The sequence below is a fragment of the Theobroma cacao genome, chromosome 6 (genome assembly GCF_000208745.1).
Source record: "Theobroma cacao cultivar B97-61/B2 chromosome 6, Criollo_cocoa_genome_V2, whole genome shotgun sequence".
Lineage (NCBI taxonomy): Eukaryota > Viridiplantae > Streptophyta > Magnoliopsida > Malvales > Malvaceae > Theobroma > Theobroma cacao.
The window spans coordinates 25,186,203-25,206,551 of record NC_030855.1 but is presented as its reverse complement, the minus strand read 5'-3'; the positions used below and the strand labels follow the sequence as shown (position 1 = coordinate 25,206,551).

Here is a 20,349-nt window from a genome sequence, read left to right as displayed (position 1 = left end):
TCATGTCTAAATTCTAATTTTAAATTTTATTTTGTAATATTTGATGTTATTGTTATTTTGTTTTGTTATAATTATTTTTATAATTATTAATTTTAAATTTAAATAATAAAATTATATTAAATTATTAATATTTTTATTTAATCATGTTAAACATGTTAATCGTATTATTAATTGTGTCATGTTAGATATTAACACGTTTAACAAAAGTTTTAATCGTGTTAGATCGTATTATATAACTATTAAATATATATATGTATTTTAAATTTAAAATATAAATAATATTCATATCATGTTTATATTTAATTTTAATATATTTAATATCTAATTATGTTTTATACATTGAAAATACAAAACATAAATTATTAAATCTATTAATAATCATTTTTTTACTTAAATGTTTTTAAAAAAAAACAATTTTTTAATTGGGTTGTCAGTTTCCGTGGTGGCTATTTTACTTGGCAGCGGTCAGTGTTCTTACTGTAATTCTTCACTGTCGGAAAGGCAACAGATATAGGCAGCTCTTTCACTCTTCTGAATCTGAATGTTTGAGGGAGAATTTGAAGTTCAGCTTAAACAGGTCTGAAGTTTTAACCTTTTTATCTTCCATGTTGAGGTAATTAACTGATTTCCATTCTTAATTCTAGTTTTAAGCAGTTTTAGTGTGAGCAGAAATTACTAGCTGGAGTAGTTGCTCTTTACTGACGTTTAAAGCTTTCGTCTTGGAGAAAATTCTGGGCTAAAGTGATAATCTTGTGAGATCTTTTGACAGATTTTGATTTGTAATTGGAATTGTTGTCTTCTGTCTTGTTATCTCAAAGGAGTCGTCAAGGATTTGACTAGATTTCATGTCAGGGGTCTGAATGGATTTCCATTTGAAGAACCTGTTCGATAGATTTCAGGAGCAATTTGGTTCTGGTCCTGGCCTCGGTCCTGGATCCGGGACATGCCTTATGAAGGTAGATGGCATTGCTTCTAATTTTATAAAATCCATATTTAAGGCTTCTGCAGCGCTATATAGAACTGAACCTTGGAGGAGATTGCGCCCAGGGCATTTCTTTGGTGTCCGAGTTGGGAAAGATTCAGATTGGTCTGGCAAAAAACAGCCTTTTCCATGTGCCCAGTTCATTGGAGGAGATGGTGGGGATATTGGGTTTTACATGTTTCGATCTGAAAATGATGCTAAGAAGATGACAGGCTCTAGGGAGACAATTCGAGTTGCAAATGTGGAGCTTTTGAGGGTCACATATGAGCTTGAGACATTAATGTTTCCTTCGAACCGCAAAATGATCAAGTCATTGTCATTGGAAGCATCAGGGACTGATCGGTTTCCTGTTATTGATGTTGCACGCTGCACATCTTCAGGTGAGCTTCGGTTTAGAAATCCTACCCTGGGAGAGCTAAAGTTCGTTTATGCTTTCATGAGAGCCATTTCCCTGGTACACCCATTGCTTCGGGTGGATAAAGAAGGTGGTCCAAACTGGTCAAGGTTGATATGTTTTGATCCATTTATTGAGACAGTTGACATTCAGTGGCCTCCAGAAATGGCTAGAGGTCATGAACTTGTAGCAGTTACAATCTCACATCCGCCTGGTCAGGCATATGACGAAAAGACAAGTTCAACAGCCAGCTCAACACCCACCAAGTATGCAGAGCCACCAAATGAGGATGCCTTCATGGATATAAGGGTAAACTCAAATTCCAGCTCAAAGCAGTGTGCAATGTGTGAGAAAGAAGTTAATGGAGATCAGTCTCTCTGCTGTGGACGATGTCGAGCAGTGGTCTACTGTGGTTCTCTCTGCCAAAAGCAGCACTGGAAGGAATCACATAAAAGCATGTGTGGTCTGTACAAAGCTATGATGGAAAGGGAAGAAGAGCTTGTAATGAAAATATTCATGTTCCCTTGCTCTGCTGACCATCCTTGTAAATGGCTGGAATCATTAGGTATCCATCAGAAAGGGATGTGGAGAAGGAAGTGCAGTTGCTATTCTCACTGCCCTTTTGGTCTCCTTCCAGCTAAAGGTGGGCTCTGGGATTCATGGGGTGGGCTAGATGATGAAGAGTACCCTCGCGATTCACCTTTTCACAATCATCTAAGAGACGGGATCTCAAGCCCCATCCTTCTTTCTGGTTGGTCCGAGTACTACAACCTTCGATCGCTGCCATTGTCAAGCCCTGTTGCTGATATTCTTTCCCACCCTTTGACGGTTTATTATATATTGACGGCTCTCAGTATCAGTTCAAAGAATCTTTTACTCAAAGGAAAGGAGGTGATTCTTCACTACCTGGGGCCTGAAGGGGAGATGGATTGGATGCCAGCATTTGCTGAGATCAGTCACTTATTAAATGGGTTGGGTAATATACAAATAGTTATGGTTGGACCTGAAGTACCAACGAACTTGTCAGGCACAACATCAGGAATAAGTAGCAGAGTGAGGGTGAATCTTGTAAGGGGTGTTTATCAGGAAGAAGCCACCTACCTGCCTTCCCCCCATGTTGTAGTTGCACTGAACTGTGTATTGGATAGGTATGCCACTTGGGGTGGTGCTCTTGATTTGATCAAAGCCATGAACATTCCAGCCTTCTTCACCGAGCAGTCAGAAATTTTGTGTGCAAATGCTAAACAGGTTCTACGTGGTGCTGGACTGCACATCACCCACCCTGTGACACCAAATCCCTTCCGTTCCCCAGTGAAGAATCATGATTCTTCCAGCAATCTTCCTTCTTACAGCAATGGATTTGTGCTGGGGGTAAACACATGACTCTAGACTCAGACATTATCAGATGCTGAAACCTCTGTTTTTACATGATTTTATATATACCAGCAGATATTATGCTGGTGCGGGCTTTACCTGCTGATAACAAATTGGCTGAGAGACAATCAAGCAATGAGAATTTCAATGTAACACAACCTGTTTCTGTTATTGAGTTGAATACAGCTAGTTGATGTGAACTTTGTGGTTATTCTGTCATTTCTGAGTGTTGCATACAAGGGCTTAGAGCAAGCTTTATATTCCTCCTTTGACTGTGAAACTACTACATGTACCTTCTGTTTTGCTTCCATTTGCATTGACATTAACGTTTTGTGTTACATTTTACTGCAATAAAACTTTTTCCAAAGCATCTGAGGCTTTTAGAGAATTAGCAGTGGCACATATGTTTGCATTTAAAACCAAGATCTCTTTTATGCTGAAGCTCTTCCTATGTTTAGCTGTCATGCAAAACCATCAGAAATGGGAACAACTCGCATACTTCTGTGACCTCGTTTGACAACTTTCTATGAACAAATATTGGAATTCACTTCACCCCTTCCAATATTCCAGGAGTTCTGTGTTGTATGGTGAAAACGAACATGTCATCTTCGACAGCCGCATGCTGCGACTTGTACATTTGCCCAACTCATTTCCAGAAGCCATTCAATGTAAAATCTGTCATTTCAAGAACAACCCTTTTCCATTAATGAGCCATGATTCAATTAATCAATTCCCTCAAGATGGAAACGTACCGTAAAGTTTGAAACTTTGAATACCCAATCACGTCCCAATTAATGCCCCCATAACCCCAACTTGCCCACTTGGCCTATAAAAAGTGCAAACTACTCTCTCTCTATCTCCTTGTCAAGCCAACCCAAAACCTCAGATATCCCCATACTGCAGCCAAGAAGATTTCCTCTCATCAGCAATGGAGTTCCCCTTCCCGTCATACCAACTTTCTCCCTGGCATTACCTCCTCTCATCTCCTGCCCTTTTCTCCAACCAGCTTCTTCCCGAAAACTACGTTCGTTGGACAGAGACCCCTGAGTCTCACATTTATTCTGCTGATCTTCCTGGTAAGTCACTAGGGAAAAGCATCTCTTTTTGCTTTGTTATGTATTGTACTAGAATTTAGTTTCATGTCATGTTTGTCATATCAGGTGTGACGAAGGAGGAGATAAAAGTGGAACTTGAGGACGCAAGATATCTTGTAATCAGGACCGAGGCCGTTGATGAATTAACAAAACCAGTCAGGAACTTCACGAGGAAATTCCGGCTCCCTGGAATGATAGATATTGATGGAATATCAGCCGGATATGAAGATGGGGTCTTGACAGTTACAGTGCCAAGGTCCTTCAGGAGGAGTGGTTTCTATATTGACCCTGCAGATGTTCCCGAGAGGCTTGAAGTTCTTGCAAGGGCTGCCTGAAATTGGAAAGTTAGATATAAATGGCTACTTGGTTAGTTAAGCTAGTAAGAATAGGTTCCAATCAATGATTCAATTCCATTAAATTGTTAGCCTGTTTGTGGGTGTGATTGGTTTGGGAATTTGTTGTATGAAAGATTTGATTTGGTATGGAACTATGGCTGCTGCTGTAATCTGTCCATGGATATTGGCATGAACTTTATATTTCACTCTAATTAGTTGAACATAATCTGAAATTTTCTTCCACCTACCGGACAGAGAGAAGGAAACTCGTTTCTCCAATTTGAGACCTGAGAGAAAGAGTTGAAGCCAAGGCGGCAGAGAAATGACAACCAAACAGAGCTTTAACTCCCACCATGTTGGGTCGACCAAAGCCTCTAGGCATTGTTTGCTGCACAATTTTCTGTAAGAAGGCTTCCTTGTTGGGTACAAGTTAGTTACACAAACAGTCCCTTGGAGTGGCTGGATAGATAATTAGATAATAGATATCTCTGGCCAAAAGATGAGAATGTGCGCAGCAGCAGCCATGGACCAAGGATCACCACAAGATCTTTTCCAACACTACTTAAAATAAAGGAATAATTAGAATTAAGAAATTGCAACTGGCTTTAAATAAACTAAAACTTTTTTGTTCACAATGTTGCAACTTGCAACCTGTTTTAGCCTTTTGCGGGCCAAAGATGTCTTCTGCAACCTGGATTTGCGCAAACCTTTAATCCCCAGAGGCAATCGAATTCGATTGGACAGGTTCCAACCAGGGAACCTTATTGGATGGGCGGTGCTGCAGCAGGTCACAGCTTTAGCTTCAACTAGTTTAATGTTATTAGATGGAAATTTGCTTTAACAAAAGACCAAAATAGCAATGATAGACTCAGGAAGTCGCTGGCTACCACGTCTAGCACTTACTTCAATCTTACATTAAGCACATACACAACTCTAGAAAGTTTATAAGTGTAGGCAGGGTAATTGTCGACAATAAAGACATCCCCGGATTGAACAGGAAAGAATGTTACATCAAACATTTAAAAAGAAATTAAAACGTGAATACTGAATACCCTATTAGATTAATTGTTTAAAGATAAGATAATGACTCAATTCTGATAAATACATTTTCACAAAAGTTACATCAGTATCAGTTTCACAACACATCCGTGCACAGATCATGCACCATTAGATTTTACAAAACTGTACCAAGAGTTAAAAGAACTGACTCATCAATCATCATTATCAAACACATATCAGTGACACTATATGGAAATATACAGAACTAACCCTAGCATGGTGTAAGACTTCTTCACATTGCAAAACCGATTGGCAGTTGCTGGATTTAACCATTTGTTATTAGTTTAAGAAGCTCGACAGCCTCTCTCAATCTTCTTTCTATGTTCTCTCTTATAGCAACAGTGCCACGGGGATTCCTGCAAGAAAATAGGATGAGGGAACATCATCTGTGGGGGGTCATAAATCACTCCACATTCCACTTTCTTTCAACAAAAAGTACCAATTTCTAAAGGAAACGAGCTTTCTTTAGCCAAAAGCTAACCTTTTTTCCATGTTTGCTTTCCTTGTCAGTTCTTCAACCAGATTGTGTAGTCTCTTCAAAAGAGCAGGAAACTTCCGTACAGCTTTCACACCTTTCTGATTTGAACATATTTTCTTCAAGATCTCGGAAGCAATAAAATATCCTTCCTCCTTGTTCCTGGAAGAAGTTAATAAGAAAATATAAACAAGTCGGCAACAACATATGAGGTACCATTATCTTGACATGTAATAGAGTAGAAAATGGAAAACCTGTGCAACTCCCATAAGATAATCTCTATGGATCCAGGAGTGTCGATCAGCACTTCTGTCAAATGTGGATAGCGGGTAAGGTTTCTGAGTGTTGAGAGCGCATGCTTTAGAACCTCCTGATCAGGTATGCTTCGACTGACTGAGCGAATCTGCTTCAGTAGAATGCCAATTGCACCCGCAGCAACAAGTTCTTCACAGCATTTAAGAGAATGTGCTGTAGCCATATCTGCATTGAAGCTTTGTCATAAGTATGCAGATTCAATGATGTATCTATTAAGGGAAACAATGTCATGTTAGCTCATCAAACTAGCCTTGTCTAAGTACTTGGGGTCCTTTATTCAGATCATATTAAGCCACCATGCTCTATTCCATAATACAATTAAGCTTATCCAAAATATATACAAGCTAAATTTTATTTGAATACTCAATGTTAATTTGTTAAACTGCATAGAGTGATAAACCATGAACTGTTAACATTTTCATCTGCCAGGACTTTTGTAAGATACTTGACCAAGACCATGATGTGGCAGAACACTGCATCGTTTAAGAAACTATGCATATAGGCTTAAGAATCAGATAATATAAGAACTTATCTTAAATAAAGCAATCTGTCACTATTTCCAAGGAGTGAGAACTACAAGAAGTATGAGTTTTGTAGAATAAAGCGTAACTCACCCAAAGTCTCACAAATGTGAAGAATGCCACTGATGCTTTTCATGCTCAGTAGTTCTGAAAGTGCTGACAAAAGCCTGTTAATAATACGTCTGCTATCATCCACATTCATAGCAGACTTTAGCATTCTCAAGCGCAAATCCATTAGCTGCCCTATTGATTCTTTGCGAGCAAGATAACCTTTCCAATATGACTACCAAATTTATAAGGAAAAAGAAATTAGGATTGAGCAAGATATGCAAGTTGAATATTGAAAACATATATTAAGAACAAAAACTAGTAGAAGGATAAAGATTGGATCGGCAAGCAAATTTAACCAAATGTGGCATAGTTCCAATACTAAATCAAGCTAATATTAAGTGCAAGTGGATTCTAACCAGCAGAAAAATTGGAACTGTAGACATTTGCAAAAAGCATCATTAAAAGCAATTATATAAAGCATAGCTCAATATGGAGATATCTTACTTGTATTACAACAATATGTTTCCTCTCTCTATAAGCCTTTTGCCTAGCAATCCACCCCCGTACATGACTCTGAATAATGATTGCTGATTTTGTTCTTAATTTAAATAACAGAACATCTCTCCACCACCTTTGCAGTTTCAGAACTGAAGCAATCACTAATGTCAATTCAAAACTCTGGAAGAGGCCTTCAACCATCTTAAATTTGCAACTGCCAGTAGTAGCTGCATGTAAGGAAGATGCTCCTGCAATTGCTCAAAACCATATAATTTTGTAAATTCTCAGATGGAACCACAAATGAAATATGCAAACATGAACTTCGTAATTCAATAAGTGGAAGTTCAGGCGAAAACTAAGAAAGTACCTAAAAGCCTATTTCGAGTAATTTGCCCCCTGATAAACTGCTGAATCTGGATAGCAGCCTGTTTCTGAAAATGAAATGCCTTCTGACATTTTAGGCACCGTATTGCTCTTTGGATCTTTATTACAGCAGACCTTTGCAACATAAGCTCCTTCCTTACTAGCCAACCACGGAAATGTCTCTGGTTTATAAGAAGAAAGATCAGTGATTTATGTATCGCTACAAGTAAACATCTTATAGAAAACCATGCTAAGGAATGCACTGGATATAAAGTTGAGGTGATTATTGATCTGGAATTTCAAATATCATATTAATTTGACCATCAGATCAAGGCAGCAAAGAAAATATAAGGAAGCACTACAGAAATAATCAGTAAAGAAAGAAACAACTTACTTGGATCACAACAATAAGATACCTATATCTCTGAACTTTTCTCCGAGCCATCCATCCCCGCATATGAGGCTGAATGATGATTGCTGATCTCGCTGCAGTTTTATATTGGTGAAAAGCGCTCGAACATATTAGCCGTTGAAAATTACTTTGAATTTTTATTGTTGTTTGCTTTTGCTTCATAAAACTCCTTCTTAACTGCCAACCACGGAAATGACTCTGAATTTTGGTTGCAGCGAATGTCTGATTTTGAAGAGATCTATAGACAAAATCCTTCCAAGCAATCTGAAAGGCCCTCCAGCATTTCAGCCGTCGAAAATTACTTTGAATTTTTGTTATTGCCTGCTTCTGCTTCATAAAACTCCTTCTTAACCGCCAACCCCGGTAATTGCTCTGAATTTTAATTGCAGCACTATTTTGATTGTGTAGAGATCTGCAGAGAAACTTCTTCCATGCAATCTGAATCCTGGTTGCTGCTTCTATTATACTATTGCTTAGACCAATCTCTCGGCACATAAGAGAAGCGCTCTCAATATGAGCAGGTCCAAGAATGTGTTGTGACCTTACCATCCAACCACGAACACATTTCTGAATGACAATGGCAGCCTTGACTAGGTCAGGATAGGACGCATCATGTCTTTGAGCTATCCAAATCCTTGCAGCTTGCTGTATGAGCAACACTGATCGTCTTAAATTGACAAAACTGTGTCTCTCAACAATAAACTCGACAAGTCTCTTGAGTTCTTCTGGCAAAGCAAAGATCAAACAATTAAAGTGAGAAACCGGCAATATGGAAAAATGCATATAACCAAAATATGCAGTCAGAGCAAATACCAGATGGGAATTCCTGAACTCTGGAAAAACTGAATTTGCTGAGCTCTGAATGTTTCTTCACTGTCAACCATGCACGTATAACAGTTTGCATTAAACAGATTGCTTTCATCATCTTCAGAAATTTGCGACACTCTATCAATCGCCTGAAATGAGACTGTATGACTATTGCAGCATTTTCTGAACCATTATGCCAGAATCGCAAAGTTAGAAGAAAAATGTTACTTTCCACAGGGATGCTATTGTTGGTGAATGCAATGAAAGACCATAGAGGTCAAAGATGCCATGTTAAGTTAAATTTGACCAAGCCATAAAATTAAGATAATCTTAGAAAAAATATGTAATTTGTCAACTAAAAAGTTTCCAAATCCAATGTGATCTAACCACGATGACAGAATAATTTGAACTCACAGAGCAGATTTCCCATGAAAACTTGCAATAAAACATGAATGTGGCAACAACCAATGAATATCAAAGTTAAAATTACTTAGGAAGAAACATCAACATCAACTAATTAATAATGAGAAAATTTTAGATGAAAAGGTATTAGACTCCTAGTCAGTGTAAAAATTACATCAACCCATAGCAGAACAGGCAAAGGAAAAACAAAACTATTACCAAAAATAACTAGAGATGGAGCACAGAATAACCTCTTTGAATGTCAATGCTTGACTTCCGAGCTGTGAGACAATATGAAGTAGAACCAGCAGGTCTTACAACACTTTTGTAGTTTCGTTCACTCATATCTCGCCACCAAGACTGAATGGCCTTAAACTTTTTAGCAGCATCTGTATAAATATGTTAGAGAGAGTGAACAAAGCTTAAATTTTAGTGCTGAATTCTGAGGGCTTAAACATATAGTTAACTAGCAAATGCAACAACTTCACATGATAATTTCCTCAAACCAAAAGTAAATACGCATACAAATATAACACACACACTTGTAAATGCTTGCACCAAACACGAGAAATTGAAAATGCTGAGTACATCACTAGCATTATGAGCCACGTTTTAGACAAAGAAACTTAAAGGATCAAACAAAACAATATTCTCGATTGATAAAATAAAGCATGAAATACAAAAGGTAAATGGACCACTGAACAATAAAAGGGGCTTCATGATTAGCAAAAAGAAATCATAAAGAAAGTTTGGTGGAGTATTTAATCCTCTAAAAGGTTATAACACCAGTTGTCCTCACATCTTTTGAATCAGTTAGCATGTATTCCTTGCAGAAACCAATACTGCAATGACAGCAGTGGATCAGATGGGGTATACAAGGTATAATAAATTTATAGCTAAAATACACCTTTTTTGTGTGAACTACAGCCAATACTAGCTCATTTTCCAGTTTTTTGTCCTCGGAAGCTAGGCCTGATGAGAGTGATCCACTTACAGCCCAAGTTTCATACATTTTTGCATGATGTGATTGTTTTCAGTATTTGATGAGCACTATTCAACCACATTTAGCTGCATAAGATAAAACACATCCATCTAACATACATAACTTCCTAAAAAGAGAAGTATTACTAAAAAAAGAACCTTCAGTGGTATCTTTGTCTATTTCCTTCTTGTGCACAACAGCTTCAGAACTTGCTGACTGCCGTCGAGTTAATGAATGCCTCCTCTCTAGGTTTTGGCAATTGCAACCCAATAGTTTATGGAAATTCAACTGATCCTGGAAAAAATAGAAGAGTTCTTGAAGTGATTGCTTAACCATGGCACAATCAAATGTTCCCGAACGAGTCTTCTGGGCTCAGGCCTTACCACATTTTTCTTGACAATCAGCTGGGACAACAGGAAAACCAGCAAAACTACCACACTTTGATCACTAACTGCACCGTTATGCTCAAGTAAGTCACTTATTTGCAGAACCTGTACAGCAACATAGGCAAATAGTAAGACATATAATCATATTGTAACTAATCAAATATAAGATATGTTAAAAGAGTAAACTTCATTGTCTAATTAATAGCATGCACAATCACCATCTAAATTACAAGTTATCTTTTAACACTCTTTTGCCTCAAAAAACCCATAAGAATTTAAAATGTTACCAGCATCTCTCAATTCTCACTTCTATAGCAGATATTGAAACATTAAATAAACATAAATAAGCAATGTAAACGTAAATAGCACATAATCAATTAATAAGAATTAAACTAAGCATTACCTCAGGAAAGTTTCCCAATAATGCTGTCAGTTTCTGTGATAATACAAAATTGTGAACTGCATCTGTGTAATCAGTAGCAGACATTATTGATTCTTCACCTCTTGTTTCATGAGAATCCTGTTAAGACATGGCAATATGAGATTAATACAAATTAAAAGGGAAAAGAATGAAAACATTAGGACAGAAAAGAGTGTGCACCACCTTGTTAGAACATGAACAAGAGACTTCTCTGCGGAAGTAATAATCAAGCAAGCACCATATGGCTTTTCCATTAACCAGTGAAGAAAAGCTGTCAATCTTAAGATCATACTTCTCACAAATTGCCTACAAACATTCATTTATATTCTTATTAAGGGCAGTGAAAAGCATGAAGATGCAAAATTAAAAGAATAAACATGTATAGAGTGAAGAATCCCTAAACACTACTATTGATTAATAATTATATCAGATAAAATCATCTAAAAGGCAGAGAAGAAGAAAAACTGAAGTGGTAATGAAATAACAGACATACCTGGATCCAATTTAAAAGCATTGCCAAAAGAGTAGAATTGACCGCATTCAAGTTCTCCTATAATGAGAAGACAAAATTCAAATTGATTTGTGAACATTAGGAAACCTTAATAAACAACAGAAATGAACATAAGAAAGAACTTAGCCAAGTTTTTCAAGTATTTAATCATATAGCTGGTTGACATAACTTCCTATATGCACTTCTTGATTCTGCTGGAATAGAAAAACTAAACAATTATCCAGCCTTTTCGGCTTCCCACCTCGCTCTCTCACCAGCCCCCCTTTTTCACAAGAACTCAAGTAAAGTCTGAAGCATACCATATTAAAGCCACGTATTTTGGATATTTCATCAGCAATGATTGTTTTATCGATCAGAAGTGGCAGCTGCAAACTCAATGAAAACATAAGTGCACAGCTAAAAGAATTAACACATGCAAAAACTCTGTAAAACCCACTACCATCTGAAAATTTCAGACCAAGAGGAGATTTGCACACCTGTAAATGAACAAACATATTCCAGAGCAAGGATAGAGTGAGTTCCTTATCTCCATCAGCAACATCATCACCGGTAATCTTCATTCCATCTTCATCACATAGCATGACACCAGCCTGTCTTAAATATTGCAGGGCAACACCACAATTTGCCAAATTCTTTTTATGGGTGTCTGAAGGAACTATCATTTTCTGCACCACGGAACAAGCTGCTAAGTTAAAATTACATTCCATGTGCTGCTTAATATAAGTGATTGACCCTGACAAGTTGAGTTTGGGGGTATAAGATAGAAATACCAACCATGAGGATAGAGGGTTCATGCTGTAAAAGTTGAATAGCTCTACAGAGACGCACCCCATCTTGAAGATCCACAAATAAATCTGATACTTGGAAGTCAAACTCAACAAGGGCAGACTGCACTAAGCAAAACTTTGGACAGTAAAAAGAACAGAAAAAGAAAACCTATGGAGATAATGTATAATTATCAGCATGAAGTGCCTCAAAATCAAGTTGCAAGATTGTAGATTAGTGTTAAAAACCTACAACTCATGTATGCATAAGCACCCACAAGCACATAAGCACTTTACAGGGATTAAATTTAAACCACATACCTGCTGATGAGAAACTTTATACCCTACAATCACTAGATGTGCGAGAAGGTTACCTTCCCCATGCATAACATCGGAAGATAAGAAATCTAGTTTCATATGATAAAGGCAACATTAGGGCATACAAAGATAACACATGTAGCTGTAAATTAAGCAACAACAATATTGAAGTAAGAAGTTGCTATAGAATTACCGTTAAGAACTTGACGACTTGATTTTATACCAGATGAAACTGTGAATAAAAGAGGAGAACCCCCGTCCACTCCATCAATACCATACTCGAGGGGAAGACTGGTCTGGGATTTGGCTCGATCGAGGATAAGAACAAGCAACAAAATTCTCTTCAATATAACATTTCCCAAATTCTCATAGTATCCCGGTCTATACAAACCTTCAACCTTCTTGTTATATGCATACGCTTTGGCAAGTCCAGAATGCAAGAAAAATTGCTTGTCAATTACCATCTTCAAAAACGAAATATCTTGCTCGGAACTATTATCTTCCTCAGATGATAATAAGGACTCACCACCAAAAACAATGTACAACCCAATTCGTAGCCAAATTGGGTTGTAAGACATAAGAATTTTAGAAGCCTTTTCCTTCATTCCAACATCTGTAACTATAGGACAGTGTGACTTCATTTTTAACCTCCCTTCATCTATATTCTGAAAATTGATTAAAAACAACAATAAACTTCAATGCTACTAGTAACAAATTATAACCAATAAGACTAATTATAAATTTGTAGAAAATAAGATATTTAAAAGTAAACAATTAACTAGTTTATACCACGGCGCATTTACAAAATAAGAAGTTATGTCACTAGTCAAAGTAACTGTCTTTTCTGCAGAGAACAACAGAGAGAACAAGAAAAAGATAATAAATTTAGAGAAGCAAACCTTGACAACTTGAGACATGACATTGAAAATCTCCTTGCAACTCCCCAACCTCAAATAAATCCGCATCCGCTGCTTCAAATCATCGAAACTACAAACTTCCTTCAACGAAGACCTCAAAGCCAAATACATTGAACCAGAAATATCCGCAGCCACGTTCTCGGATTCCTCCCCTCTCCACCACAACTCTCTCATCCTTTTCGGGCTTCTCCAGGCACTGTCCACACGAACAACATTGTTATCATCGCCGCTGATAGAGACATCACAGCCGCAAGACTTAGGATTTCGGTAAAGGAAGTTGAGCCAAACGGTAAGGGACTTCGATAATGACTTGAGAGATTGTTCTTTTCTGGCTTGTTCCTTGCGAGCGGAATGACATTGCTCGAGCTCGAAGGCTTTGAGCTTCCGAGCAGCGGCGGAGGAGGCGGCGGTTCGAGAGCGGGAAGAGGAAAGGGATGGTCGAGAGCGGGGGCGAAATGACAAGGACGACCTCGGAGTCTGCTTGGAAGCAGTGAAGAACCGAGGACACGGGGAGTGGAAATTCGAATTCTTTGAAGTGCGTTTGGGGGTTTTGAAATTTGAGATGTCTTTGAGAAGGAAAGAAGAGGAAGCTGACGAAGTAACAGGCTCTTCCTCCATTCCTTTTCTTCTTGCTCTTCTCCTTTGCTTTGATCAGTCGCTTGCTGTGTGAATTTATAGCAGAGATTTGGGTACAAAGAGAAGAAATCGAGAGGGGGAGGAAAGGAGGTTTCTTGTTTTTGAATTTGAAAATGAGGAGCGAGAGCCGAGAAAGCGCTACTAACGTTATGATGAAGCCGGTGGGCTTGAGTCACAGGCACGTGTGAGGTGCCCGCTAAAAAGATTTCACACGTGTTTCCAAAGGCCCGAAATGGTTGTGGAGCTCCGGATCCAATTCGGGCAAGAGTATTGAAGGCCCATATAAAGGCCCGTAAAATCAACCACCTTAATGGGCCGAAGATCACCCGACATTTTTATTTCCCAAAAAATACTAAAACTTCATTAGGTATCCACTCGAGAGTAAAAATGGCAACAGAAAAATATTCATAACGCATTTAATTATAAAATTTTATATTTATATTTTATCAAACTCGGTTAATAATTTTTTATAAAAATCCGAATTCACTTAAAAAATATCTTAATTCTAATTAAACGAATTCGATACTGTTAGATATTCATTTACGGTATTATGCATTATTATTTAAGAATAAAAATCATAAATTTAATATTTTTAAAAATTGTAATATGCAAGATGCCTCTAATTTGACGTTTTAAAAAAAAAAAATCTTCTATGCAGCTTGAAGCAGCTCATCGAACATGCCACCCAACATGAATTGAGCTTCAAGCAGAATGTCATATAGTATATGTTCATGTTGGGAGGCTCCCAAATGCATTAAGACAGAACAGTATGTAGAAAATGAGAAGAAAGAACCAAAAACTCACAAGAATACAGCAAATGATTAAGATGGAAAACGACATGATTACTATTTAACAACAAAAAGATGTATCCAAACATTTAATTCAATGATTGATTTATAAAAACATTATTGATCGGAGATGTATTAACATGAACTTTTTCCTATAAATAAATCAGCCTTCTCTCCTCCCGGGTGACCTTAATCATGAATTTCACAGTCTGTTTCACCTTATTTCTTTTCCTTGTTCCTCCTTACCTTGCCCTGACAAGGAAAATATCCAAAGAGCTCCAACCTGGTTCCTTGGGGTTCCCCCTCATAGGCCAAAGCCTTTGCTTCCTGCGAGCAATGCACACCAACACGGTAGAACAATGGCTTCAAGAGAGAATAAGAAAATATGGTCCCATTTCTAAACTCAGCCTCTTTGCTACTCCAACAGTGTTCCTACATGGGCAGGGTGCTAACAAATTCATCTTCACTACTTGTGATGGCAACATACTTTCAAATCAGCAACCACCATCGGTTAGAAGGATCTGTGGGGAGAGAAATATGACAGAGTTGGCTGGTGATGATCACAAGCGTGTGAGGGGAGCAGTTGTATCTTTTCTGAAGCCTGAAATGTTAAAGCAATATGTAGGGAAGACGGATGAAGAGGTTAGGAGGCATCTGGAGATGCATTGGCATGGGAATCAAAAGGTCATGGTAAGTTCAATATCATGACAAAACACAAGCAGATCCTAAGCTGATATGTAAAAATTGTAAATAACCCAAATTCTATGCTGCATTATCTTGACAGACGGGTTCCTTTTTCTTTCCTTCTCACAAGTATGCAGGTAATGCCATTGATGAAGTCTCTCACTTTCAACATAATGAGCTCACTCATATTTGGTATAGAACATGGGGAAAGAAGAAATACTCTTGTAGAGCTTCTCCAACATATGATGAACGGCCTGGTGTCACTACCAGTAAATCTTCCCTTCACACGGTTCAACCGCAGCCTGAAAGCCAGCGCAAAGATCAGAACACTGATCAAGGATCTTATCAGTGAAAGGAGGGCAGCCTTGGAGCAACGCATTGCTATTCCTAATAAAGATCTCATCACTTGCTTGCTTAGCTTCGTAAATAATGACGCTTCAGTTCTGATGTCGGATGAGGAAATCGCTGATAATGTAATAGGTGTAATGATAGAAGGACATGACACATCCTCCGTTCTCATTACCTTCTTGGTCAGGCATTTAGCTAAAGATCAATCTGTCTATGAGAACATCACGAAAGGTAAGCAAACATTTCACTTTCCATATTCAGGGAAAGAAAATTTACAGTCTACTAACTGAACTTGAAATTGTAGAACAAGCAGAGATAGCCAAGACCAAGACTTCAGGTGAGCTTCTAACCTGGGATGACCTTGCCATGATGAAATACACCTGGAGAGTAGCAATGGAGACTTTAAGGATGAACCCTCCTCTGTTGGGTTCTTTCAGGAAAGTCATCAAAGACTTTGAGTATGAAGGGTACACTATCCCCAAAGGATGGCAAGACTGTATCATCCTTCACCTCTTGGTTCCATTAACTAAAGTGTTCTTTTGATTGTGACTTGGTATCTGATTCTGAAATTTTTCAGGTGATCTGGGCTGCATGCATGACACACATGGATAAGCGGATTTTCCCTGATCCATCAAAGTTTGATCCAACACGTTTCGAGAAACAAGCATCGACACCACCCTATTGCTTTGTTGCATTCGGAGGAGGAGCCAGGATTTGTCCTGGAAACGAGTTTGCAAGGATTGAAACCCTGGTTACAGTCCATTACCTGGTGACCCGATTTAAATAGAAGCTTTGTTACCCAGACAATTCCTTCACCAGAAACCCAGTCCCAGTTTTCAGTCATGGGATGCTGGTAGAAATTGAGCCCAAGAACCCTGTCAGGATCCATTAAAACTCAAGCAAAGAGCTTGCCTAGTGTAAACTTTTCAATGGAAATTGCCAACAAGATTCTGGCTTCTACTCTCAAATCAGTGTAACTTCTGCTAGCTACATGCATTGGATACTATTCATCATGAGGCCATCCTATTCCACAAACTAAACTCCATTAAAACTTGTGAGGATTACCCACCATGGAGACATTAGCACTTAGCAGATACACATGCATATGAAACAAAACTATTAACAATTCTCACTTCCTTCATGAAAATTTTGTTAAAAATTTGATGAAATCAAAATAAAAAATAAAATTTTAGCCATGTAAAATGGGAGTAATATTGATTGGTTTGTCTGCCTCCGATCATTCATCAAATATACTTGGATAAAATTAATTAAAGGCATTCTTGTTATTATCAAAAGAAATTAAAAAAAAAAAAGAAGGCAAGATAATCACTAAATATATATATATATATATATATTTGGCCAAAACTAATTAGAAAATAAGTTTAATTTAACTCCTTTTAGCATTTATTTAATATTTAAGAATATCAACAGATATGGTACTCATTATTTTTAATAACCTTAACCAATCCAATTATTTAATAAATACTCAAATTTTATAAATATTTTATATAACTATTTTAAATATAATTCATTATATATTTAAATTTTACCCTCAAACTCGATTATTAAATATCTTAATCTTCTTTTTAATCGGGTTAAATAAATACATATTATCAATTACATATTCACACGACATCTATTACCATAAAGATTTATTATCTTTTCTTTTTTTCTGAATGTTGTTGGATTACAATAAAGTATTACAGTATCACCCAAATAGAATCCCATTGGTCCGTGTGAACCACGCGCGCTCTGATTCGCTTGGATTTGTCACTAAACAAAACATAAAGTATGACGAAGCCAAGTTGTGTCTATTATATTTTCTGTGCTATTTCACGCTTTCCTTCATTTCTTCTAGAAAAACAAGGAAGCTCTTTGTTTCGATCTTCAAAACCCCCAAAACCCAGAAATTTAAATTGACAATTTTATCGAATTAGCCCCTCAAATATCTTGGTTTAATTCTATTGTTGTGGAAATCAAAAGGAGGATTTTGTTAAAAGAAAAAAAAAATGGCTCAAGCTGTTGAAGAATGGTACAAGCAGATGCCCATCATCACACGTTCTTATCTCACAGCTGCCGTAGTAACCACAATTGGTTGCTCTCTCGAAGTATGCATCTTTTTCTCTCGTTTTATATTTTCTTTTGTTTTTCTGGTATGTTTAAATTGTTTTTCGGTGTTATTTTTATCAATCTAGGCAATAGGATTGTGATTGTGTCTTCAATTTTCAATGAACAGTGCAATCTTTCTAAGTTTCTGTGCAAATGGGTATGATGCTTTTAGGTTGATTTGAGTTCTGTTTGTCTCAATTTTGTAAATTTGGTGATTTCCATTGGATTTGCTCTTATGGTTTTTCAATTTATCTTTCATGTTGGGAATTTGGGCATACAAAGTTGACTTTGTTATTCATTTTTAAAAAAGATTTTTTTTTCTTTTTTGTGTATGATAGGCAATTGGGTATGATTTGTTATGCTCAGTTGACTTAGTTCTCTCTTTGCAGATAATATCACCTTATCATCTGTACTTGAACCCTAAGCTCGTGGTTAAGCAGTATCAGTTCTGGCGCCTCATTACTAACTTTCTGTACTTCCGCAAGATGGGTAAATTTCATGTGCTTTTATGTCTGAGTGTCTTGAAATCTCTGGATTGTTATGCCTTGGGAACGACGTTGTATTGTGTAATGTGCACCTTTAACACGGTATCCCTTGATAATGACAGATTTGGATTTCATGTTTCACATGTTCTTTCTTGCTCGTTACTGCAAGCTTCTTGAAGAGAACTCTTTCAGGGGAAGGACTGCGGATTTTTTTTACATGCTCTTATTTGGAGCTTCTGTCTTAACTGGCATTGTTCTTATTGGAGGAATGATACCTTATCTCTCAGAGTCATTTGCCAAAATCATATTTCTAAGCAATTCATTGACATTCATGATGGTAAGTCTGTCTACCTTTGTTCTCATGCAAAATGTTTTTTACTAATTAGTGTATGTTCTCTGGTAGCCATCTTATTTTACCACTCCTTGTAGGTATATGTGTGGAGCAAACAGAATCCTTTTATACATATGAGTTTTCTGGGTCTTTTTACCTTTACAGCAGCTTATTTGCCCTGGGTGAGTGCTTCAATTCATTCCATCCTTTTTTTTATTGTTCTTCAAGTATTTATCTTCTATTTCAAAGCATTTACAGGTTTTGACTGAGGAAGAAGAAGTAGTTATGGTGGATTTTCCCACTGGGAGAAAGTTTTATTTTTCATATTTACTTTTTGTGGGCTTGATCCTAATTCTCCCTAGTTGTAGAGTGTAATGGCTTCTTTCCCTTGTCTGTCTTTCAGGTGCTTTTGGGATTCTCTGTCCTTGTTGGTGCTAGTGCTTGGGTGGATCTCCTGGTGCGTTTCCATTCCCAGAGCCTGCTTTAATGTTGAAATATTGGGATAGTGTTATTTGCATACATTTTCTGCGTATCTCCAAAATCCATTAGTAGTATGTTCCCCCCCGAGTGGACAGAAGCTATATTAGTGTAATTAAGCTTTTTCGTAATCATCATCTATGCTCACTGCTGGAAAGGTCTTCTGTAAGGACTGTGAGACGTACTTGTAATGATGTAGTGGTCCTATAAAGTGCCCCCTGTTCTAGTCTCACTTTGCTTATATCCTCACTGTTACCATGTTAAACTTTTACCTCTTTTTGCTTATCATTGTTACTCTTGTGGCTTTTCTTTGTCAAACTAAATATTTTGTTGATCCAGGGAATGATAGCCGGTCATGCGTACTATTTTCTTGAAGATGTATATCCACGAATGACTGGTCGCCGACCCCTAAGAACTCCATCCTTTATTAAAGCACTGTTTGCAGATGAGGCTGTAGTGGTAGCACGGCCAGCAAACGTGAGATTCGCTCCACCACCCGGGGAGGAATTTCACAGAGATTGACCTTCCCCTGCAAAAAACTAGATGAACGGAGGGTACCTTTGGTTGAATTGATCTCTGCTCAGACATAGCAAAGGCCTGCAAAAGTGTGGTTGGCCCCTTTCTTAAAAATGTTCAAGCTTACATTTTCGTTGCATTAGAGGTTAGCTGTGTATATCTGATGTTGCTGCTGCTATACAGTTATGCGGATTTTGGGATGGAATTTTTGTAATTTATGCCTAGACCGAGTGGTTTTGGTTGGTATAGGATGCCCTTTTGTGCATTTGTTATGACCAAAATTTTAGCAACATATATACTCACAAAATTGATGTTTTCCCCTTTTCCCCTGGAGGCAGAACTCTCATCTTGTTATTCCAGGCCTTGAAATTTGTTTAGTTTCATGGTGAATGGCCTTCTCATGTGTGGACAATCCTCAGCAACAGTGAGCAGATGTGCGAAACCTCCCTTTACTGATGTGGCTGTAAGCAATATTGAAAACTCGGCTCCCATTCCTGGTGTCACGGTTTCAGAGAGGAGTTATGAATTTCATATTAATTATATATTAAAATGAAATTTGAATATTTAACTGTTCATATCATTTTTCATCTACGA

The 20,349-nt window shown here is 37.5% G+C and overlaps 5 protein-coding genes across 7 annotated transcripts; 4 read left to right on the top strand and 1 right to left on the bottom strand.

The window, feature by feature from the left end:
- On the top strand, positions 458–3,013 carry LOC18597131 (zinc finger MYND domain-containing protein 15). 2 transcript variants are annotated; one of them, XM_018123759.1, is made up of 2 exons: positions 458–577; positions 670–3,013. In XM_018123759.1, the coding sequence occupies exon 2, from the start codon at positions 861–863 to the stop codon at positions 2,757–2,759; it is 1,899 nt and encodes a 632-aa protein (XP_017979248.1). In that variant the 5' UTR covers positions 458–577; positions 670–860; the 3' UTR covers positions 2,760–3,013. The 2 variants fall into 2 exon arrangements, with proteins under 2 accessions (XP_017979248.1, XP_017979249.1); XM_018123760.1 differs by having other exon boundaries at positions 458–752; positions 853–3,013.
- On the top strand, positions 3,528–4,391 carry LOC18597130 (15.4 kDa class V heat shock protein). The gene is made up of 2 exons (XM_007025983.2): positions 3,528–3,826; positions 3,911–4,391. Exons 1-2 carry the CDS (start codon positions 3,679–3,681, stop codon positions 4,177–4,179), a joined length of 417 nt encoding a protein of 138 aa, XP_007026045.1. The 5' UTR covers positions 3,528–3,678; the 3' UTR covers positions 4,180–4,391.
- On the bottom strand, positions 5,256–14,126 carry LOC18597129 (abnormal spindle-like microcephaly-associated protein homolog). 2 transcript variants are annotated; one of them, XM_007025981.2, is made up of 20 exons: positions 13,364–14,126; positions 12,658–13,129; positions 12,468–12,553; positions 12,157–12,270; positions 11,859–12,047; positions 11,682–11,747; positions 11,365–11,421; positions 11,055–11,177; positions 10,854–10,970; positions 10,448–10,555; positions 10,223–10,358; positions 9,334–9,471; positions 8,687–8,863; positions 7,856–8,598; positions 7,466–7,643; positions 7,105–7,346; positions 6,643–6,832; positions 5,968–6,193; positions 5,720–5,875; positions 5,256–5,594 (listed from the first exon to the last, which is right to left on the bottom strand). In XM_007025981.2, the coding sequence occupies exons 1-20, from the start codon at positions 13,997–13,999 to the stop codon at positions 5,504–5,506; spliced, it is 4,245 nt and encodes a 1,414-aa protein (XP_007026043.2). In that variant the 5' UTR covers positions 14,000–14,126; the 3' UTR covers positions 5,256–5,503. The 2 variants fall into 2 exon arrangements, with proteins under 2 accessions (XP_007026043.2, XP_017978009.1); XM_018122520.1 differs by lacking the exon at positions 13,364–14,126 and having other exon boundaries at positions 7,856–8,595; positions 12,658–13,130.
- On the top strand, positions 15,001–16,624 carry LOC18597128 (cytochrome P450 716B1). The gene is made up of 4 exons (XM_018123040.1): positions 15,001–15,495; positions 15,627–16,068; positions 16,142–16,353; positions 16,415–16,624. Exons 1-4 carry the CDS (start codon positions 15,001–15,003, stop codon positions 16,622–16,624), a joined length of 1,359 nt encoding a protein of 452 aa, XP_017978529.1.
- LOC18597127 (derlin-2.2) lies at positions 17,649–20,138 on the top strand. Its single transcript, XM_007025978.2, has 6 exons — positions 17,649–17,945; positions 18,336–18,435; positions 18,554–18,768; positions 18,861–18,944; positions 19,166–19,219; positions 19,579–20,138. The coding sequence occupies exons 1-6, from the start codon at positions 17,847–17,849 to the stop codon at positions 19,759–19,761; spliced, it is 735 nt and encodes a 244-aa protein (XP_007026040.1). The 5' UTR covers positions 17,649–17,846; the 3' UTR covers positions 19,762–20,138.